The following is a 25,776-nucleotide window of genomic DNA, read 5'->3' as shown; positions in this document are numbered from 1 at the left end:
TTAGCCTTCCCTTAATTTAAGTTTCAGTTTGAAAGAAAAGCAGTACAACACTTCCGTTAACAATATAACTAGGTCGGATAGAGCGACGTATAATAAGTTTAGGGATCGAATTCCACTCTCTCCCCGCTGATATTTATTTATCTACTCAACCATTATTTTGTTTAATAAAAGTCTCGCAATGTATGGTTTTCCTTTCAGAAATGATTTATCATAACTACAGTCAGGCCGAAAAAACAACTTCCAATGCGTCGAAACAGTTTTTGGAAGAGGCAAGGATCCTTAAAATATATTTGACACATGATATAAAAAATATTATTCCTTTTATCTTGCTTTTGTGTTTTAAAAATATACTGTATATTATCATCTAAAGACAATTAGGATTGAATTATACATGTTCTACAACAGGAACAACATAAATTATTTAAAACAACATTGTTGTTTATAGCATTTTTTTTTTATTTGGCCCCTTGCCATGATCACAAAAGTTTATATACAGTAGAAGTTTCGATGATTTGCAATTGTTCAGTTTTGTCCAGATAAACACCAGAACCGTTTTATTGTTGACCTTTTGCTTTGATATTTCTATCTAACAAAACTGAGGACCTGATTAGAAATAATGATCTAAGAATTGTAACACTATTAAATGGCCCTTGGTGGCTCTATCCTTCAGGGACATCGTCATTATATGACCTTAGCTTTGGCGAGAAAGTAAAACCCCCAAACCAGATCTATAAAGCTTCATTAAGAAACCAAGCCAATTGGAATAATGCTTCGGACAAGCAATAGACAGAATTTGAATTTAAGCAATTTGAATTTAGCTTTAATGGTGATCTTTCGGAATAGTCTTGAGAGCTTTGCGTGACACGCTGTACAATCGTGAACATCCAACTTTGTATTTCAATTAAGAACAAAACCATAATTCGAAATCGAAACCCTTGAAAAAGCACAAGAAGAATAACACCATGTGTTCGGAAAGGGTAAGCGTCTTCTGTTTCTAAGACGACGCCCGCAATGTTAATCTAGGTAAAATCGAGGTGATATCACGTCATCACATCAAGAACTCGGGCAGTGACAACAAAACCACAAGGCACTCTTATGAGCAAAATCAAAAACAATTACCTTCGTATCACACACATGAATAGCATATTTCCATGTGAGATAGGGAATAACACATTAGGTAAAAAAAGTAGAATAAACCAATTCACATTGTTTTAAACAATTTGTAGTACTTCCAAGGATATAAAAATAAAAGTTATCAATTTACGACACAGTTTAAGTTCTTCTGCTTATCTCTGTGCCGGCTACCGATACTCTTGTGAGCTTCTGATTTTGTTTTCGAAGGTATACGATATAGGCAACAGTAAGGAGTATTACAACCAGCATCACCGGAAACATCACCCAAAAGGCCAGCTTGTACACGTCTTCAAAGACAAATATTAAAACAAAACTCAAATGCATCCTTCTGTCATTATGGCAGCTTGAAACAATTCCTATCATCGACATTTTATCAGTTCGATTTGGTACATGTCTACAGAGAAAAATATTAATATAAAACTCAATAGCATCCGTCTGTCATTATGGCAGCTTGAAACAATTCCTATCATCGACATTTTATCAGTTCGATATTGTACATGTCCAAAAAGACAAATATTAAAACAAAACTCAAATTCATCCTTCTGTCATTATGGCAGCTTGATACAATTCCTATCATCGACATTTTATCAGTTCGATATTGTACATGTCTACAAAGACAAATATTAAAACAAAACTCAATAGCATCCTTCTGTCATTATGGCAGCTTGAAACAATTCCTATCATCGACATTTTATCAGTTCGATATGGTACATGTCTACAAAGACAAATATTAAAACAAAACTCAATAGCATCCTTCTGTCATTATGGCAGCTTGAAACAATTCCTATCATCGACATTTTATCAGTTCGATATGGTACATGTCTACAAAGACAAATATTAAAACAAAACTCAATAGCATCCTTCTGTCATTATGGCAGCTTGAAACAATTCCTATCATCGACATTTTATCAGTTCGATATGGTACATGTCTACAAAGACAAATATTAAAACAAAACTCAATAGCATCCTTCTGTCATTATGGCAGCTTGAAACAATTCCTATCATCGACATTTTATCAGTTCGATATGGTACATGTCTACAAAGACAAATATTAAAACAAAACTCAATAGCATCCTTCTGTCATTATGGCAGCTTGAAACAATTCCTATCATTGACATTTTATCAGTTCGATATGGTACATGTCTACAAAGACAAATATTAAAACAAAACTCAATAGCATCCTTCTGTCATTATGGCAGCTTGAAACAATTCCTATCATCGACATTTTATCAGTTCGATATGGTACATGTCTACAAAGACAAATATTAAAACAAAACTCAATAGCATCCTTCTGTCATTATGGCAGCTTGAAACAATTCCTATCATCGACATTTTATCAGTTCGATATGGTACATGTCTACAAAGACAAATATTAAAACAAAACTCAATAGCATCCTTCTGTCATTATGGCAGCTTGAAACAATTCCTATCATCGACATTTTATCAGTTCGATATGGTACATGTCTACAAAGACAAATATTAAAACAAAACTCAATAGCATCCTTCTGTCATTATGGCAGCTTGAAACAATTCCTATCATCGACATTTTATCAGTTCGATATGGTACATGTCTACAAAGACAAATATTAAAACAAAACTCAATAGCATCCTTCTGTCATTATGGCAGCTTGAAACAATTCCTATCATCGACATTTTATCAGTTCGATATGGTACATGTCTACAAAGACAAATATTAAAACAAAACTCAATAGCATCCTTCTGTCATTATGGCAGCTTGAAACAATTCCTATCATCGACATTTTATCAGTTCGATATGGTACATGTCTACAAAGACAAATATTAAAACAAAACTCAATAGCATCCTTCTGTCATTATGGCAGCTTGAAACAATTCCTATCATCGACATTTTATCAGTTCGATATGGTACATGTCTACAAAGACAAATATTAAAACAAAACTCAATAGCATCCTTCTGTCATTATGGCAGCTTGAAACAATTCCTATCATCGACATTTTATCAGTTCGATATGGTACATGTCTACAAAGACAAATATTAAAACAAAACTCAATAGCATCCTTCTGTCATTATGGCAGCTTGAAACAATTCCTATCATCGACATTTTATCAGTTCGATATGGTACATGTCTACAAAGACAAATATTAAAACAAAACTCAATAGCATCCTTCTGTCATTATGGCAGCTTGAAACAATTCCTATCATCGACATTTTATCAGTTCGATATGGTACATGTCTACAAAGACAAATATTAAAACAAAACTCAATAGCATCCTTCTGTCATTATGGCAGCTTGAAACAATTCCTATCATCGACATTTTATCAGTTCGATATGGTACATGTCTACAAAGACAAATATTAAAACAAAACTCAATAGCATCCTTCTGTCATTATGGCAGCTTGAAACAATTCCTATCATCGACATTTTATCAGTTCGATATGGTACATGTCTACAAAGACAAATATTAAAACAAAACTCAATAGCATCCTTCTGTCATTATGGCAGCTTGAAACAATTCCTATCATCGACATTTTATCAGTTCGATATGGTACATGTCTACAAAGACAAATATTAAAACAAAACTCAATAGCATCCTTCTGTCATTATGGCAGCTTGAAACAATTCCTATCATCGACATTTTATCAGTTCGATATGGTACATGTCTACAAAGACAAATATTAAAACAAAACTCAATAGCATCCTTCTGTCATTATGGCAGCTTGAAACAATTCCTATCATCGACATTTTATCAGTTCGATATGGTACATGTCTACAAAGACAAATATTAAAACAAAACTCAATAGCATCCTTCTGTCATTATGGCAGCTTGAAACAATTCCTATCATCGACATTTTATCAGTTCGATATGGTACATGTCTACAAAGACAAATATTAAAACAAAACTCAATAGCATCCTTCTGTCATTATGGCAGCTTGAAACAATTCCTATCATCGACATTTTATCAGTTCGATATGGTACATGTCTACAAAGACAAATATTAAAACAAAACTCAATAGCATCCTTCTGTCATTATGGCAGCTTGAAACAATTCCTATCATCGACATTTTATCAGTTCGATATGGTACATGTCTACAAAGACAAATATTAAAACAAAACTCAATAGCATCCTTCTGTCATTATGGCAGCTTGAAACAATTCCTATCATCGACATTTTATCAGTTCGATATGGTACATGTCTACAAAGACAAATATTAAAACAAAACTCAATAGCATCCTTCTGTCATTATGGCAGCTTGAAACAATTCCTATCATCGACATTTTATCAGTTCGATATGGTACATGTCTACAAAGACAAATATTAAAACAAAACTCAATAGCATCCTTCTGTCATTATGGCAGCTTGAAACAATTCCTATCATCGATATTTTATCAGTTCGAAAGGGTAAATGTCTACAAAGACAAATATTAAAACAATAATCAAAAGCATCCTCCTGTCATTATGGCAGCTTGAAACAATTCCTATCATCGACATTTATCAGTTCGATATGGTACATGTCCACAAAGACAAATATTAAAACATAACTCAATAGCATCCTTCTGTCAGCATGGCAGCTTGAAACAATTCCTATCATCGACATTTTATCAGTTCGATATGGTACATGTCTACAAAGACAAATATTAAAACAAAACTCAATAGCATCCTTCTGTCATTATGGCAGCTTGAAACAATTCCTATCATCGATATTTTATCAGTTCGATATTGTACATGTCTACAAAGACAAATATTAAAACAAAACTCAATAGCATCCTTCTGTCATTATGGCAGCTTGAAACAATTCCTATCATCGACATTTTATCAGTTCGATATGGTAAATGTCTACAAAGACAAATATTAAAACAAAAATCAAAAACATCCTTCTGTCATTATGACAGCTTGAAACAATTCCTATCATCGACATTTAATCAGTTCGATATGGTACATGTCTACAAAGACAAATATTAAAACGAAACTCAATAGCAACCTTCTGTCATTATAGCAGCTTGAAACAATTCCTATCATCGACATTTTATCAGTTCGATATGGTAAATGTCTACAAAGACAAATATTAAAACACAACTCAAAAGCATCCTTCTGTCATTATGACAGCTTGGAACAATTCCTATCATCGACATTTTATCAGTTTGATATGGTACATGCCTACAAAGACAAATATTAAAACGAAACTCAATAGCAACCTTCTGTCATATCAGTTCGATATAGTACATGTCTACAAAGACAAATATTAAAACACAACTCAAAAGCATCCTTCTGTCATTATGGCAGCTTGAAACAATTCCTATCATCGACACACATATCTCTTCACATTAAGTGTAACACATACGCGATGCGTGAAAGATCTTCAAAAGTCTTAATGATTACCAATTTTGCCGGGGGGAGGGGGTCGTCAAAATTAAATCACGAAAGATTGCGATGACAAGAGAAACCATCGTGTTCCTTCGCGATCGCGCTCTCTGAGGCGTGAGACGTCGACTCTATATTAACCTGTAAAATGGAGATGCTAGGAGACGATAGTATACTATCAGTAAGAGAGATGACTTTGACCAGAGATATATAGAGCCGTATCTAACAGTAAAATGTTTTGTTTTTTAATGTAACTGAAATGTCTCTCTTTTCTCTCTTCTCTCTTCCTAAGAATGTCATAAAATACAGCAGCATACGAAAGTGTTAACATTGCTTACTTGCCGCAACTGTCGGCAACAGATGACACGATGACTTGGAAATGTTATTTCTTTGGTAGTTTATGTAACATATTACATCCTCACCTTGAAATATATATGCATGTAGGACTCTAAATCAATGACAATTCCTTGAAAATATTTAACATTTCTTGTTCTAGAAATTATGAAGATTATTTGTTTCCAACTATCTCACGGACTAAACATTTCTGGAAGAAAATGTGGGTTTGTTTTTCAATTACCAAGATTTCGCACGCTTGCACCTATGAAATAAAAACATTATAATTGAGTTAAAAAGGACGAAATCTAAGTAGTTAATCTTACAAACGAACCCGTTTTTTATTTTTTTTTATTCAGTATACTATTAGCTGGCATCGTGTGATCCCTGTGTTATATGAATTTGAACCATAGGTAGGTAGTTTTCAAAGCACAAAATTGTATTGTAAAATGTATACAAAAGTCTGCGGATAAAAACGAAACGTATGTATGTCTTTAGTATCCATATAAATAGATAATAATATTTCTGAGGCTTATATATATGGGCACTAGTACGCTTTAACACAAAATATGCGTAACTTTTTTCATGTTAATGCTGTAAAGAACGGGGATGTGTTCAAGACACTTTATGAATGTTAACAAAATATTCCTGCTATGATATTGCTTTATTACATGAAATATGGTTCACATCAACGAAAAAAGTGCCAATTTTTTTCTCATTACGTCTACCATTCCGCGTTATTTTGACGATAATTGTCAAGGTTGTCTCCCCTTATCTATAGAGATCGGTCAATACATGGACATTCCCTAGGAAGTGGTGATTTATTTAAAATGTGATTTATTGTAATGTAAGAGCTGGTATTTTTAATTATGCAAATCTATTTTCTCAGAGTTTTTCATAAAAAAAGATAAGTAGACGTGTCTATTGCAGATGCACGATATCCAATCATTATCAGGGGAACCTGTATTTATCCTTTACCACGTGAGGACTGGACATTGCTTTTCAAGCAGTTTATTTACGTATATAGTGAGTACTGTGATTCGTGACACTCAATCATATAAACGTCTGTACAGAATAGTGAGTAATTATGTTAAATGACAATTGTTTGTGTGTTTTCATTTGAGCAGAGACATATCACCCCTTGGTGAATACAATGGTGGTTTAATAAACTTGTAAAGGAGAATATTGTTTTTAATGAATGTTTGTGTTGTATGCACGTCCACTTATCTTACCTTGCTATCCCCATGTATATAGTCCGTTCCAAATGTCCAGTTTGACCAGTAGTACCAATAACGTCACCTAACGGTTTTGAAACGAGGCAGTTAACAGGTGGTTTGACAGAGATGCAAAGTTTCCAATGGGGCCCCAGTGAGGGGGCCGTTAGGCAACTGCAACTTCTTACCGCACTATGAAACCAAGTAACATGATTTCCATGTCCGTGTTGAAACTTATTGAATTCCCTAAGCGGTAATTTTTCATCATCAGATGTTAATTGCACACATGCTATAATTCAAAATTAAAATGTAGAAATATGTGTTGGCCTCCCGGCATTAGTTATAAATACCAGGAAATATCTATTACCGGAATGTGACCGGTACAAATGGATACAGGGCTGAACACCTTCCTTCAATCATGGGACAAACCTTTCTGTAAAATGGAATATCAACGAGACGAATATCCTATTTAAAATGTTTTCATAAAGTGTATATATGCATTGTCAAGTATCACAAAAGAGAGAAATGGCCTTTTTTTCTAGACCATGCATATATATATATCCATGTTTGCTCTCTTTCCCACTGTCACTGTCTTCATACGTTAACACTTAGTAAGTCATATAAGCCATCACAAACAATTAACATTTCTGACAAAACCACTACGTGTACAGAGTATGTGTCAGATATGGAACGTGTTGAGGTGCTTGATAATGATATGTTTTCAATACTTTACAGATATGAAAGCATTCTTGTTAATGGACCCTTTTTATGTTGAGACAACTTTTCTTTCTTTAATCAGTTTCTTTTGTCCGAAACATTTTTTTGACAAAAAGTTGATGCATGATCATGCATTCTAAGTCAACATCATGTGAAAACTGTTAAAACATTACGATTAAAAGTATTTTTGTTATGCGATCCTCTTTACTATAAGTAGGTTCTCATTCCTCAGTTATTCATCTTGAACCGTCATTTTCATATATTTAAATCTTGCATGTGAATACAAAATTGTTTATTTCAGCAATATAATTAAATCATACCATTTAACTGAACTCGGGACTATTGTAAATTATGTAAATCTAATAGCGCACGTATGTCATTCGACCCCGAGTACCGACAGCGGAGAGGACATCACAACATGTACAGTTACCTCTTGAAGGGCCCCATAGCAAAATCAAACTAACCAGTCATTTTTCCCTTCCAGTCGCATAAACTACTGTATATAGAAACACAAAGTAAACTCACTCCGATACATTACCATAACAAAATAAATTCATCTGTGATCCAACTTAGACAAAGATACTAGCGAGGTTAATATATTTAGATATTTATTCATAACATAAAAAGCATTTCTGTCGACTCCATTTCAGCTTTATACCGGCTATCCGGAAGAATACATGAACCGTACTAACTGCTAGGGCAGTTATTTTCTCCTTTGAATACTTCCCACCTGCAATTATGCTTCTGTAACGTAATCCTTGCGCCATCTTTGGAACATTTGTCAACTTTTCGCTTCGTACATGTAGCTGAAGCGGTAACGGTTTTCTCTCGCTAACTTCCCACGGCCAGTCATTTTTTACAATGAAATGGTGTGCTATGCGTAGCGCTAGAAGAGGAAAATCCTTGAACAAAACGTTAGTCAGACAGGTAGAAATCCCGATAATTATCTTAAAATTATTAATTTTTATGAATATATTTCAGCCAAATCCGACCGTTATTTTTCATAAGGAGACTCCCTTGATATGTTCATGTAGTATTTGAATGAAAACATGTCTGCACGGTGATGTCCCTTTAATACATATGCTAATTTCGCTGATGTTTTATTTACCCATTTTTTGGTTATTTGATATATTCAAATTTGTAAATTATGACGTTGCAAAGCATTGTTACGTGACGTCATAATTAGAAAATTGACCAATGAAATACTGCCCAGGGTGTTACCCAAATTGTTTTACCAAATCCTAGCAGGATTGTTCGATGAGTCTGGAGTGAGGAAATCCATAGTGGTTGTGGGAGAATAAATGTTCTTGTTATGTCAGAAAAAAATTGTGCGGAGTACTACTTGGTTAAATTCGAAATCGAGATTTACTTAGGTCCGGAGAGAGATCAGTAGTATGACGGACAGTGATGACTAGGGGGTCAACAGTATCTGAATACACAATATTTTCATATCTGGATATGATTATGAATGAATTAAGGCAGTCAAGTGAAAACCGTGAAATTGAATGAGGATGAAAATTATACAATTTCTGGTACTGGCAATCAATTATTTTGTCGTTAACTAGCTCTTCAACAGATTTGCCATGCACCCTTTACATGTTTGCTGGGAATCGACGGACTGGAACTTACACCCCTCCAGCCACTTGCAGTACACACGTGACCCACGCTTCGTTTCACATTCAGCACATGGCATGCATTGGATCCTTTCGTAAGAGTAAACTTAGTGGTAAACGACTGTACCGAGCTGTACTGACTACTACGGAAGGTAGGTTTACTTTTATTTACACTATCCTAATTAGTTTCAGCAATATTTACTTAATCTAGAATACTTATATAGATCGGTTCATTTAAGATTCAATAAATAACAAGAACGTGTGTAAAAGTACCACATACATTTCGTATTTTGGAGTTAATTAAGCCATGTATGTGATTTAAATGTTTTCTGTTTGGTGCAACGTTTTTGAATCCTATTGAAAGTTACGACAGGTGAAAAAACTTATTATTTTAGCCAACTAACTTGTTTGTCTATATTTTTTTTAATCAAAACAACTCAAAAGCTTTTTACTCTGCCACCGTATTGATTTTATTTTTGTTCTACAATCACTGGTGCTATATTCTAATTGGCTCATACTTAATCTTGCAAATAACAACACAAGTAGCTCAGAATATCATTTGTTGTAATGTTCGTACATAATTCATGATAACGGTGTGGATTTCTTTATGTAACATATATGACCTATTTTAGGGCACACACACCCGTGTGTGTCCTGCTTTCCTCATTCTACTTATCAATCGCATTCAATATTACAAACAAAGACCAACACGAAAGGCCATACAGCTATATTTATTTATAAATCAACATTCGTAGAAACAAAATGTTATATGAGCCGACTCCCTTGTTTGTCTGAGGTGATTTGAGCAATTGGTTTTCCAGATCATTGCTATAATTACACGTGCAAAATATTGTTTTGCGTTTCACAATATATCATGGAGGTGATAAGTATCACTAAGCTGTGTAATTGGAAATAAGAAAGAAGATTAAAAACCAGACAAACATTTTACACTGTTGGCGACATTTTTATCTATATCCTTAAATTTCCTTGTGCTATTATTAGTTTGGGGTGTTTTTTATTGGTTGATCTGTTGATTGGAGAGAAGCTATACAGAAAAAGTGCACGTATCCGTCTCACCAACCGACAAGTTTCAAATTTCATCTTTACGAACTAAATTTGTGTTTAAATGTCAACCAGACTGGATATGTATGAGAAAACGTCTATATACATTTCGCGAATGCCGCAAATTACTCACACGACATGGTAAATTAAAGCTGTGGACACTGTCTTGATATGACTTTGACAGTTGCGTGAACATAAAACTCTACACAAAGTAAGTGTATAGTATAATGGTTTCAAATGCATGCCGATTAATCTAAAAATAATCCCAGCATCGTTTTCCGACGCTTTGTACATTTTGTCCCTGTGTGTTGACGCGGCAGTATTCTTTGGCTTTATATTTGTCGCTATTGTTTATTTTGTCCTTTTCTGCTGATGTTGTTATTTATTTGGCCCTTGTTGGTAGACGTTGTTCTGGCTCATCTTGTCATTGTCTGTTATGTTGTGGTATAAATTGTCCTTGCCTGTTTGTGCTTTGGTATACTTGCCCTATACATGTTGTTTTATATTTGTCTTTGAATGTTAATTTTGTGATATATTTTGTCCTTGTCTGTCGATGGTGTAGTCTATTTTGTCTTATTTTGTTTTTGTTTTGTCCTTTTCTGTTAATGTTGTGGTATGTTTTGTCTTTTTCTATTGATGTTGTGATATATTTAATCCTTGTCTATTCATGTTTGTTATCCTTTGTCGCTGTTTGTTGGTGCTGTGGTATATATTGTCCTTTTCTGTTAATGCTTTCGTATACTTTGTCCTTGTCTGTTAATCTTTTGATTTTTTTGTCCTTTTCTGTTGATGTGGTGGTATACTTTACCCTTGTCTGTTGATGCTGTGGTATACTTTGTCTGTTAATTCTTTGATATACTTTGTCCTTGTCTGTTAATATTTTGATATTTTTTTCCTTTTCTGTTGATGCTGTGGTATATTTTGCCTTTGTGTGTTTTTGCTGTGGTTATTTTGTCCTTCTCTGTTGATGCCGTGTTATAGTTTGTCCTTGTCTGTTGATACTGTGTTATAGATTGTCCTATCTGTTGATGCTGTGTTATAGTTTGTCCTATCTGTTGATGCTGTGTTATAGTTTGTCCTATCTGTTGATGCTGTGTTATAGTTCGTCCTATCTGTTGATGCTGTGTTATAGTTTGTCCTATCTGTTGATACTTTGTTATAGTTTGCCCTTGTCTGTTGATACTCTGTTATAGATTGTCCTTGTCTTTTGATGCTGTGGTTATTTTGTCCTTGTCTGTTGATGCTGTGTTATAGTTTGTTCTGCTCTGTTAATGTTGTGGTATATTTTGTCCTTGTGTGTCAACGATGTGGTTTGATTTGTCCTTGTCTGTTAATGCATTGGTGTACTTAGTCCATGTCTGTTGATGATGTGGTATTCTTTGTTTGTTATTGTTGTGATATATTGTGTCATTTTCTGTGGATGCTGTCGTATATGTTTTCGTTGTCCGTTAATGTTGTGGTATACTTTGTCTGTTAATGTTACGAGATATTTCGTCCTTTTCTATTGATGCTGTGACTATTTTATCCTGGTCCGTTCATGTTGTTGAATAGATTGTCCTTGTCTGTTAATGGTGTGGTTTATGTTGTCCTTGTCTGTCAATGCTGTGGTTTATTTTGTCCTTGTCTGTTGATGCTGTGGTTTATTTTGTCCTTGTCTGTTGATTCTGTGGTATATTTTGTCCTTGTCTGTCAATGCTGTGGTTTATTTTGTCCTTTTCTGGTGATGCTGTGGTATGCTTTGTCTGTTAATGTTACGATATATTTTGTCCTTTTCTATTGATTCTGTGACTATTTTGTCCTGGTTCGTTCATGCTGTTGTATAGATTGTCCTTGTCCGTTAATGTTGTGGTATATTTTGTGTTATCCATTAGCTCTATAGTACCTTTTGACAATTGTACGTTACTGGTACCTGTACTCAAACTCTGCATATTTCATTTTAACCTGTACAGTGAACTATAGGAACGAACTAGCTATCGACATTTTTAGTTGGTTTTATACATAAAACATTAGACGTTGCACATTTCAAAAAAATACTACACATGTTTTGCTGTAATACAATATCATTTAACAATTTATCATGCAGCAAACACGCAACCAATGACAACCAAGTGATAGTTAAACAACAAATAACTTAGGTAAACAAATGGTTTGTCTTACAATGAAAATCGTGCAACAGACCTAACCTTGCAACTGACTTGTCAAACATATACCACCTTGTCCCAAAATGACTGCAAACAAGACTTTAAAGAAAATGCTTAATTAACAAAATCTTTCAAGGTAACATATTTCAAAGGATATTTGATATGAGTAAACTCTAAAAAGATGACAGTTCATGTAAATACAATCTTGGTTTAGAGAGTTTGATGTTTATTTTATATCCTATACTGTACAAATATGTAACTATTTGAAACTATGAAACTACATTTGGGGAGCATTACAGGCGAATGTCTACCGATATACAGTTAAAGTATTTATTTAGTATTGGTTTAACTCATGGGAACATAATAAGGGGACACCTTCCGATACGAAAGGCTAGAGCATTATTATAGGGTCTAAACTATGGCACATTAAAACTGAGCATCTTCAGGTATATAAAGGTCATAATATGTTCAAAGGTTTTCTATTTGGGAACATGGTAAGAGAACGCCTTCATCAATATAATTTAAAAACAAGGTTATGGATAATAGAAATTACCTTCAGGGTATCAGGTTTCCGGATTTAAGGATCATTTCAATCTTGTGAGAAAAGAATTTCATTTCGATATTGATTTCAAGTTGTCAAAACTTATTTTGTAAATTGATCGAATATTCAAAATGGCCAATGTTAAGATATATTCTGATAATTCCATAAGCAATATTTCAAAATGCATTCACTGCAAAAGATTAACTCTTAAATTTATGTATAGACTTTTACTTTTATTTCAAATATCAACACCAGGTTCTCACTATGGGATACGATTAAGGTAACAAATGACGATTTCAAAAAAATACTTAAACTGACCTTCATGTTAGTTCATATACAAGATAGGGTATCTGGGACAATTCAATGGCAAAACTACAAACATCAAGGTCACTGATCTATTCTTTATGATAGATATATTGCGATATGTGTGTAGTATTTCCATTTGGAATACACTATTCTCTTTTAATTCCATCAAATAAATATTCAAATAATTGACTTATAACAAGCTGGAATCAAGGCTGACAAGTTTGGAACAGCTATGTAGGTCAAATATGCAAAATTTTACAAAAGACCAATGGAGAGGCAATTGAGCCATACTTCTTGTTTGTTGTTTGCTTAATGCCTAGCGAAGTGAAAATTTGACCTACATTCTTGAACCGTATGAAGTGGATGAGTTTAACGATATTGTACCTGTTGCATGCAACGGTGGCATCAGCTTACATTCAAGGTCACAATAACATGTAATAGATCATGTGATAGAGTATTACATGTTCAGGCTGGTGGATAGGGACAATAACCTGACATATACCATGTGGTAGACTAGTTCATTTTCAGGCTGGTAGATAGGGACAATAATCTGACACAGACCATGTGAAGACTATTCATAATTAGGCTGGTGGATAGGGGCATTAACCAAACACAGACCATGTGATAGCCAAGTACATGTATAGGCTAGTGTATATGGATAACAATATCCCGACACAAATCATGTGATAGCCAAGTACATGTTCAAACTAGTGGATAGGGACAATAACCTGACATAAACCATGTGGAAGACTAGTTCATATTTAGGCTGATGGATAGGGGCATTAACCAAACACAGACCATGTGATATCCAGGTACATGTTCAGACAGTTGGATAGGGACAATAACCTGCCACAGACCATGTGATTGACTAGTGCATGTTTAGTCTGGTGGAAGGGACAATAACCTGACACAGACCATGCGATAGACTAGTACATGTCCAGACTAGTGAATATGGACAATAACCTGACATTAACCATGTAATTAACTAGTACATATTTAGGACAATTACCTGACATAAATCATGTGGTAGACTAGTTCATTTTCAGGCTGGTAGATAGGAACAATAATCTGACACAGACCATGTGGTAGACTAGTGTATGTTCAGGCTGTTGGATAATGACAATAAATTTACACAGACCATGTGATTGACTATTTCATGTTTAGGCTGGTGGATAGGGACATGAACCAAACACAGACCATGTGATAGCCAAGTACATGTTCAGACTAATGGATAGGGACAATAATCTGACATATACCATGTGATTGACTAGTACATGTTCAGACTGTTGGATAAGGGCAATAACCTGACACAGACCATGTTATTGACTATACATGTTTAGGCTAGTGTATATGGATATCAATAACAAGACACAGACCATTTGATTGACTAATACATGTTCAGACTATTTGATAGGTACAATAAGCTGACACAGACCATGTGATTGACTAGTACATGTTTAGGCTAGTGGATATGGACAATAACCTGATACAGACCATGCTATAGACTAGTACATGTTCAGACAGATGGATAGGGACAATAATCTGACATATACCATGTGATTGAGTAGTACATGTTCAGACAGTTGGATAGGGACAATAACCTGACATATACCATGTGATTGACTAGTACATGTTTAGTCTGGTGGAAGGGACAATAACCTGACATATACCATGTGATAGACTAGTACATGTTTAGGCTTGTAGATGTGGACAATAACCTGACATCTACCAAGTGGTAGACTAGTTCATGTTCAGGCTTGTAGATGTGGACAATAACCTGACATATACCATGTGGTAGACTAGTACATGTTCAGGCTTGTGGATAGGGACAATAATCTGACACAGACCATGTGATAGACTATTTCATGTTCAGGCTTGTCGACAGGGACAATAATCTGACATATACCATGTGGTAGACTAGTTCATGTTCAGGCTGTTGGATAGGGACAATAACCTGACATATACCATGTGATAGACTAGTACATGTTTTGGCTTGTAGATGTGGACAATAATCTGACATATACCATGTGGTAGACTAGTTCATGTTCAGGCTGGAGGATAGGGACAATAATCTGACACAGACCATGTGATAGACTAGTACATGTTCAGATTGTTGGATAGGGACAATAATCTGACACAGACCATGTGATAGACTAGTACATGTTCAGACTGTTGGATAGGGACAATTACCTGACATATACCATGTGATAGACTAGTTCATGTTTTGGCTTGTAGATGTGGACAATAATCTGACATATACCATGTGGTAGACTAGTTCATGTTCAGGCTGGAGGATAGGGACAATGACCTGACATATACCATGTGATAGACTAGTACATGTTTAGGCTTGTAGATGTGGACAATAACCTGACATCTACCAAGTGGTAGACTAGTTCATATTCAGGCTTGTAGATGTGGACAATAACCTGACATATACCATGTGGTAGACTAGTTCATGTTCAGGCTGTTGGATAGGGACAATAACCTGACATATACCATGTGATAGACTAGTTCATGTTTTGGCTTGTAGATGGGGACAATAACCTGACATATACCATGTGGTAGACTAGTTCATGTTCAGGCTGTAGGATAGGGACAATAATCTGACACAGACCATGGGATAGACTAGTTCATGTTCAGGCTGGAGGCTAGGGACAATAATCTGACACAGACCATGTGATAGACTAGTACATGTTTTGGCTTGTAGATGTGGACAATAACCTGACATATACCACGTGGTAGATAAGTTCATGTTTAGACTGCTGGATAGGGACAATAACCTGACATATACCATGTGATTGACTAGTTCATGTTCAGGCTTGTGGATAGGGACAATAATCTGACATATACCATGTGATAGACTAGTACATGTTCAGGCTTGTGGATAGGGACAATAATCTGACACAGACCATGTGATAGACTAGTTCATGTTCAGGCTTGTGGATAGGGACAATAATCTGACATATACCATGTAGTAGACTAGTTCATGTTCAGGCTGTTGGATAGGGACAATAACCTGACATATACCATGTGATTGACTAGTTCATGTTCAGGCTTGTGGATAGGGAAAATAATCTGACATATACCATGTGATAGACTAGTACATGTTTCGGCTTGTAGATGTGGACAATAATCTGACATATGCCATGTGGTAGACTAGTTCATGTTCAGGCTTGAGGATAGGGACAATAATCTGACACAGACCATGTGATAGACTAGTACATATTCAGACTGTTGGATAGGGACAATAACCTGACATATACCATGTGATAGACTAGTACATGTTTTGGCTTGTAGATGTGGACAATAATCTGACATATACCATGTGGTAGACTAGTTCATGTTCAGGCTGGAGGATAGGGACAATGACCTAACACAGACCATGTGATTGACAAGTCCATGTTTAGTCTGTTGGATAGGGACAATAACCCGACACAGACCATGCGATAGGCTAGTAAATGTTTAGACAGGTGAATAGGGACATGAACCTGACACAGACCATGTGAAAGCCAGGGTACATGTTCAGACTAGTGGATAGGGACAATAACCTGATATATACCATGTGGTAGACTAGTTCATGTTCAGACTGGTGGATAGGGACAATAACCTGACATATACCATGTGATTGACTAGTTCATGTTCAGACTGTTGGATAGGGACAATGACCTGACACAGACCATTTTATTGACTAATACATGTTCAGACTAGTGGATAGGTACAGTAACCTGAAATATACCATGTGATTGACTAGTCCATGTTTAGTCTGTTTGATAGGGACAATAACCTGACACAGACCATGTGATAGCCAGGTACATGTTCAGACTAGTGGATAGGGACAATAACCTGACATATACCATGTGATTGACTAGTAAATGTTGAGACTGTTGGATAGGAACAATAACCTGACGAAGAGCATGTGATTGACTAGTACATGTTTAGTTTGGTGGATAGGGACAATAACCTGACACAGACCATGCGATAGACTAGTACATGTTTAGACAGGTGGATAGGGCATGAACCTGACACAGACCATGTGGTAGACCAATTCATGTTCAGGCTGGTGGATAGGGACAAAAACCTGACATACACCATGTGGTAGACTAGTACATGTTCAGACTAGTGGATAGGGACAATAAACTTACCCAGACCATGTGATTGACTAGTACATATTTAGCTTGGTGGATAGGGACAATAAAGCTGACACAGGTCATATAATAGACGAGGACATGTCTAGGCTAGAAGATAGGGACTGTAACATGAAAATATAAATATCTCTTGAAAGTTCGAGTTTCAATGAATATGTATAAGATCACTTAATGCATGAAGGGCTCAGTCGGGTACGGGCAAGCACAACGTCGTCTCTATGTATTTCTCTACAATTACGACATGCTTTCACCAATGACATGCCTTATAGAGTTCAATTTACCAACATATTTATTCTAAATAGTTTGCCGTTCTAATCTTATAACAGGTTTATATCCGCGGCTTGAAATAAACAAAATCAAATTCCTAATCAACAGGTGGTGGTGATTAATTGTCGTCATTTCCGTATTGCGTATCGGGCATTTCAATACCGTAGTATAAATTACAGAAACACCGGGTAAACAATCGTACACCTGCGTGACGATGATATGTCAACATCTGATATCGAGACTTAACTGTGAAATGCGAAACCACACGTATATAAAAATATAGATGCCGATAAAAAGGCAAAAACTGACTCATAAAAAGAACTGACATGAGACCAGACGACTTCACGAAGGTCATATATGAAGCGCATGGAATACGGACTGACGCGTTTTGTGTACCGACCACATATGTGCACATCGCGTACTTACACCAGTTCACAAATTCGAGGTCGCTACGATTTTCGGTATAGAACGAGTTACGCTCTGTCGAGTAAATAGTTATTATAAATGCAGTGTTAAAGGTGTATCCTGTTTGTCTTTAGCTTCTAGATAATCACTTGTATTCGTACAATTTCAATAAGAATACTTTGTGTAGCGTTATTTATATATTTTGTGATAAATAAAATATGTGTAGGGTTAGTTAGCAATGCTTCTTTTCATTTTTATATTGTTGTTAATGTTCCGAACAATGTCACACACCAAAAAATGAAAAATATTAAGATTGGCGATAACTTCTTTCTTTTGTGTATTTTTTTTTAATATCTGCAGTCTACCGGAATGCTTAAAGTTTCCTTAAATCACCTCTACATAGTTGCATAACCATTATGTAAACGTTTCAAAGGATGGAGACTCCTCTAATGAAATTATTGTCACAATCTGGATATGCACTTTCCATTATTGTTTTTTCCAAATGTCTTGGAACCTAGCATAAAACTATATGACACTTTGAAGTAATATTATCTAACAATGCTAATATTGTCCTAACTGATATATTCATTAAATGGCTATTGTAAAAGCTGTCTAAAATTGATAGAATATATAACTCATTTCGGTGCAGTATTTGTTATATGTTTAAGAGTGAGATTGGTATCATGGGCTTTTGCAGAGAATATTGATGCTTCATTTGTTAGCTCATTTCTTTTGTAGTCATGGCAGGGTGAAAGTATGATCATCTTTCAAACATCAGTATAAAATGATGGATAATTATCATTTATAGTTTTACCAATTATTTAAGAAATATGGACATTGTGGATATCAATTTGGCCATATTCAAAAGAGATGGAATTCGAATATCAATAGTTTGAATATAGTTGTTTTGTTTGAAATGCAGTTTTATAATTTAGATTTAGTACGGGTGAGTCAATTTTAATAATGTAATTATAATTTAAATGCATAATGTTATAATAGTTTCTCTCGACGATTATATAACGATGGCTCGTTTGCTTCCATGTAGATGTGACTCTCTTGCTGATTTCTAAACATTCGATCCATCGTCCAGTTTAGATGCGTCAGACATGCGTTTTGATAATTGTCAATCTAATAGATTTTGTCCGGTAAAGGAAAGTGATTTCACCTTAATAAACATGTTCATGTATACATATATTTCTGTTTTCTATAGATGGGATTTATCATTTTCACCATTGCAGTCCTATTGACATTTGCCTTACCCAGCTCTGAATATGAATGTGACAAGTCCGCCACGCTGTGTGAGACCACGCTGGTGATCCAACATAGGCTAACCATGATGCACCCTACCGAACAACAAGTCTTTCCAGCCAATGGTAAACTATACAAATATGACGACCTGACACAAGCTACAGAAATACCAGTGGATGAAGTAATGACTGCCGATGGTTGGGAGGATAACAGACTGGTTGTTGTAGCAAACGAAAGTCTCCCAGGTCCTCCAATTATAGTGTATGAGGGACAAAGACTTAAAGTTCACGTCGTCAACAAAATGACGTCGGATACTGTGACTATACACTGGCACGGTATTCCTCAAAGACGACGCCCTTGGATGGACGGTGTTCCTTTTTTGACACAATGTCCAATCTTGTCTGGACAGACGTTCACATATGACTTCATTGCTGAACCTAAAGGAACGTACTGGTACCATTCCCATGTCGGTGATCAGCGAGCTAAAGGGATGAATGGTGCATTCATCATTAGAGAGAGAACATCAGCAATCAGGGAACAGATTATGACGGTACAAGACTGGAACCATAACTGGGGAGCCGATATGGATCACCAAAAATTGCTGCTTGGAACTTTTGTGAATCGTGTACCAGAACCACTGAGGCAATCTGTAGACGGGGGTCTTTTTGACCCATTCTATGTTACTTCCGTTCTAATCAATGGTAGAAGCCGTTATTACAACAAGTCCGGTCAACATAATGGTGCTCCTTTGTCAGTTGTCCATGTGGAAAAAGGAATGGACTACAGGTTTAGGGTTATCCACGTCGGAGCTCTATATCCCATTAGAATATCAATTGACAATCATGCCATTACTCTTGTCGCTTCAGACGGATACGATTTCCAACCAGTGAAGGTAGAATCTTTCATCATCAACCCAGGTGAAAGATACGATTTCATCATTAATGCCAATCAAGTCATTGGAAATTACTGGATAAGAGCTGAAACCCTAGAAGTTAATGCACATAAATCTGAGGCCGTTCTCCGCTACAATGGTGCAGATGTGTCTCAATACCCTTTAACGACTAGGAAAATATGCACTCCTGTTGAGAGATGTTTAGTTGTTAATTGTCCTTTTACAACCTTCCCTGCTGACTATTACACCGACTGTTTACGGTTTGATCATCTTCGGTCAGCTGCGGACAACGACCCTGCGCCCGAACCGACATCTCTGGACACATTTAAAGAACACTATTTGAACTTTGCTCTTCCTGATGAAGTTGCGTCAGTAAACGGAAGAGAGTTTATGAATCCCACAGTGTCTGCACTTACACAGCCATTAGAGATAACGTCCACATGCGACAACGTAGACTGCGGCGAGGAAAAAACATGCAAATGTACATTTTCACTTCCCACTACCCATAACGATGTAGTGCAACTTGTACTGATGAATATGGGGGTAGGGACAGGTGACGCCCATCCAGTTCACCTCCATGGTTATTCATTTTACGTGCTGAAAATGGGATATGCTACTTATAATATGACTACCTCAAAGTTCATATCCCAAAACAATGACATCGATTGTCGCGGAAGTGGGGACATGACAACAAGGTTATGTAACGACGCTTCATGGAGAAATCCTAGTTGGCTTGGAAATAACGTCCCTGGATTGAATCTTATCAATCCTCCGCGAAAGGATACACTGATTATACCTAGCGGTGGCTACGCTGTTATCAGGATCAAGGCTGATAACCCAGGTGTATGACTATTTCATTGTCACATCCAAGTGCACGGAATCTTCGGAATGAGAATGGTCCTCAATAGCTCATACAACATGCATCCAGCACCTCCAAAATCATTTCCTGTGTGCCGTGACTATCCTTCTTCCTTTCGTGAAGACTTTGTTGACCAGCATCAGAGTGGTGACCAGGATCAGAGTACCCACAGTGTCAACAAAGTGAAACAAATCGGCCCTGATGGTACGTAGCAAACCTAAAATGTTTTTGTCATATTCTAGCTATCAAAGATCTAAAGTCATATTAAGTGTTTACTCTATGTAGTTAAGTTTCGATATTTCAGTTAACTACGTACCTGAGATAAATACTTAGTAAATAGTATGATAAATTGTTACTCTCATATTTAAATTTAACATTTCTCATTTTTTATATTTATATTATATTTTTTTCATAATTGTTAATTTTTGTACTTTTTGTATACAAAATGTGCCTACATGTATCTTACAATAGTGGTTTTTATTACAGAAAGTGGTTATGGAATGAAGACTTTTTGGATAATGTTCACAGTGATGGGTATTATCATCCTGCTTTTGATTGCCTATATTCTGCACGTACGGAAGCAAGCCCAGCATTTCAAGAAGAAGTTGGAATCATCTTCAGAACCAACAAAAAGCGGGAAAGAAAATCCGTTCTTTTCAAAAATTTGACATTCTTTGTAATTACTTTCATGGGTAAACTCTTTCAAATAATGAAGTTGGTACACACAATCTTTGTTAATGTATAGAAGGCACAAGTTTACAATGCAGTATTTATTGCTGCCTCACTGTGACCGTGCAAACAACGAATATTATCACAATGCAACAATTTTACACTGTACTGTTTAAAAAATAACCAACGATGTGTTTGTATTTCTGTAGAATATATAACGAGGGTGAGAAAATGCTTGAAACATAATCAACAAGGACAGATTGTCAATATATTTCAATATAATCAATATATTTAAAAGACGAATTGTGCAGTTATAACTTTGAGTTAGACTTGTTAACGTCACGTGTCTGAAGTATAAGACTTATTTTGAATAATCTAATAACAATCTCGATACCAAGGTAGCGAAGGAAATATTCAAGTTTGAAACAACTGTCTAAAACTGAATTACGTTATTATCAGGAATTATTTCTAATATGAGGTTTTTGCAAGCTTTAATTTCTGTCTAAAATTTATAATTCAAGATGTAGTGGAATGTTTGTATTGCTACATTAACATACTAACGATACCAAGCATATCAGCCTTCTAAATACGCCAATAATCACGTATCAACGTTCAATAAGCTCAATGTATTGCGTTGTGGTTATATCTCAGTTATTTCCATGATGAGGTCTACCAAACCTTATACAACAAGAACATAAATAATGGATGTTAATGTCACTATGGAAATCCCCACACACCGTTTGTTTTTATTTATTTATTTTAAAAAGACTCATTTTAGCGTCAAAAATATTAAGAAAGGAAAGACATATTTGAACATGAATATTTTAATTAAATTACAATTTTACCATTTACCATATTTATCAACTGGGAAATCGCTTTCGATGTTAAAATCAGGTGCAGACTTGCTATTATGAGTTAACTGCAGTATGAATATGTGCAAAAGCTTGTTACATAGTCGGGGAAAATGAGAACATAAACAAAAATGTTAATACAATACTAACAATGCCTATATAGAATGAGTATAACGACAAAATAACCTTTTAATGTAATTGATCCGTTTATCGTATAAATTTGTTAAATATAGAAATGAACATAATAAATGACCTGATGAAGGATTGGAACTAAAAGGAATTCTGTGTAATGGTTGAAATAAAAGGATTTAAAAAACAAGTATTATGAGACAGTCATGAGTAATAAGACAAATGTCAGATTTTCACCAAAATACAGCGGACAAGTACCCTTATTTTCCTTCGATTTGAATAATAAAATCACCAAACGGAATAAATATCAAACATTTTATTGTTTTCTAATCAAGCGTATGCCAATGCGTATAGTTTTGGACAATATAAATGGGACTAAACAAGGATATATGGGATAACATTTTGCATTCTACCTTTAAAAGTAACTAAAACTTAAAAATGTCTCGATGGTTGAAATTTAGAACGTTATGCCTTTGAGTTAGGATTACAGACAGCTCCTGTTTGTATAACTTTTACTAGATAAAGGGAGACAATGATGCACGAATTCATTGCGAAGTCAACAATGTGTAGATATTATATCTATTCTTTAAACAAGTTGTAATAATCTTCTGGATCTATTACCTTATCAAAGTTTAAAAAATGCATACAGATTTGGTAACGAAATTATACTTTCGATTCAGACCAACATATACAAGATGGATATAGTTCACACAATAGTGTGAGCAAGAAAATTACAATTAAAATGGTAACATTTGAAAATGTCGTATGCTAATATATCATATGTTCATATGTAAATAAAAAGCGAAACAATACAAATAAAACTTGATGAAAATGAAACAAAACCATGGATAATACTATTGTATATATAAATCTGATTATCTGAAGAATCTCCTGGAAAAGATAAAAGCACTTAGTACGTTTTGTTGAGTTTTCTTCTTTTAAAATGACTGGTATTTTCTCGTCCGCAAGGATCATTTCACTACTGTTATTATATAATTATATCTATATCACAACTTAATATGGTGTTTATATTCATGGTAGGTATTGTTTTGGAGATAACATTTGATTATCCATTTATCGACACTAAATTAACTGGTATAAGCTTTTGACAAACCAATATTTCAATTCGACTCCAATGTAGCCAGGTAAGATATAAGTGTTATGCAGGCTATTCGACTTCTATGTAGCCAGGTAAGATATAAGTGTTATGCAGGCTATTCGACTACGATGTAGCCAGGTAAGATGAAAGGGTTATGCAGGCTATTCGACTTCGATGTAGCCAGGTACGATTAAATTGTTATGAAGGCTATGAGAGTGTGATACATGCTATGGTCACGGAAATATATATAAGTATGAGTTGTTTGAGTGTATGCCTCAAGTTTTGTAATCATGGAGGAAAAACATCTCCACCTCTATAGATATATGCAAACTAAGCTACCAAGCGAAGGTTATAGGCATGTCATTTGGTTACATAATACTGTTAATTATGTTTACTAATACCCATATACCTGATTTGTATGACATGTTTGTGAAGTACAGCAAACGAACAATATATTGAGATTGATTACATTTTTTTCTCACACTTTTGCAGCTTTTTGACTCCCGTAGCGCTAATAAAATCTCCAAAAATAATTTATAATTTCGTAATAATATTAATTTCATATTCCTTTAAATTACAATCGATATGATATGTATGCACAGTTTATAACTTAAAGAGAGGGCATTTACAGGATTTGCCAATTACACAATCCTTATTGTATGCAAAATATGAACAATAAAATTTTCCAAAATCGAGATACCCAGGTATGTATGTGTGCTCTATCATAGTGAACGAATGTTACTTAACTAAATGCACCGAAAATATGGTTCGAAGCATGTGAAATATGAAGTATTGATAAAAAGTATCTTCCTTACTCCTTGCTCAGTTAACAAACTGAAATTCAGCACATACTTATCCGTATTTGTTTCTATGCTTTAGCACTGGATAAATAATTCATATATTTTTTATAATTGAATGAAAGTATTTTAAATGTTTGACTACGATGGATTTCAAGAATGCATATATTTGTCATTGCGTTGTGGCCTGACTCCTGGTTCACAAAGGATACACAAATAAAACTTTTAAGTCATTTCTTATTTCATTCAAGATTCATGAAAAGAATATGTTAGATAACAATTTTGTCATAGAAGATATTTTACTTACAATATATAATCTTAGATTTGAACACAAAAAAAGTAATTAATAGATCTTCATTAACTCGTGTCGATTACGGCAGACGACCACATTGTATCACTTTTCATTGGTTTCTTTATTTTTGAAATACTGAACTTTATTTATTTGAATAATTTTTGTCGAGTTGTTCCATAAAAAAATAATAGATTAAAAAACAAATTCAACATTTATGACAGGTACAAATAAGCGCACTACAACAGCAGTAACAAGAGTTCGAGGAAATAGTGTTTGGGATTATTTTTTCTTAGCTGTGGATGAAGGGATAATATATATATAAAAAATATAGTTCTGCTTTAGGTTTTTTAAGAGAATGACTAAGAGATTACAGCGAAATATGTAAGACTTTGGAAAAGTATTTCTTTCAATAAAAAGAACTGAAGAAAAAAAATCGAATTTCGAGGTATCGGATGCAGTATAAACATGATAAAATAAGCTGATTGATCTTCTTATATATATAATAGATCATTGTGTTGCACAATTCTTATATCTTTATAAACGAATAACTGGTAACGATGATATATATTTGTGTCGGATATATCCAACCGAGTTATCGCCCTTATTACGGAACTGGTAACTTTTAATTGTTTCATCGTCCCTCGCTTATGCAGTTTTAACACAAATAAGATTCAGAATTATTAAAAATACAGAATGGACGGTACAGACCCCCGTTAGTTT

The 25,776-nt window shown here is 34.9% G+C and overlaps 1 protein-coding gene across 1 annotated transcript; it reads left to right on the top strand.

Moving 5' to 3' along the window:
- The first annotated feature begins 8,981 nt into the window (after positions 1–8,981).
- Positions 8,982–25,017, top strand: LOC110453239 (laccase-like). Its single transcript, XM_021502106.1, has 3 exons — positions 8,982–9,505; positions 19,431–21,423; positions 21,706–25,017. Exon 2 carries the CDS (start codon positions 19,431–19,433, stop codon positions 21,207–21,209), a length of 1,779 nt encoding a protein of 592 aa, XP_021357781.1. The 5' UTR covers positions 8,982–9,505; the 3' UTR covers positions 21,210–21,423; positions 21,706–25,017.
- The last annotated feature ends 759 nt before the right edge of the window (positions 25,018–25,776 follow it).

The sequence above is a fragment of the Mizuhopecten yessoensis genome, unplaced genomic scaffold (assembly GCF_002113885.1).
Source record: "Mizuhopecten yessoensis strain PY_sf001 unplaced genomic scaffold, ASM211388v2 scaffold7201, whole genome shotgun sequence".
NCBI lineage: Eukaryota > Metazoa > Mollusca > Bivalvia > Pectinida > Pectinidae > Mizuhopecten > Mizuhopecten yessoensis.
Note: the sequence above shows the minus strand (reverse complement) of the source record. Positions and strands in the feature narration are given on the sequence as shown.

Excerpts from the sequence above, each read along its gene's own strand:
- LOC110453239 (XM_021502106.1), top strand. The coding sequence starts at position 19,431 with ATGGGATTTATCATTTTCACCATTGCAGTCCTATTGACATTTGCCTTA.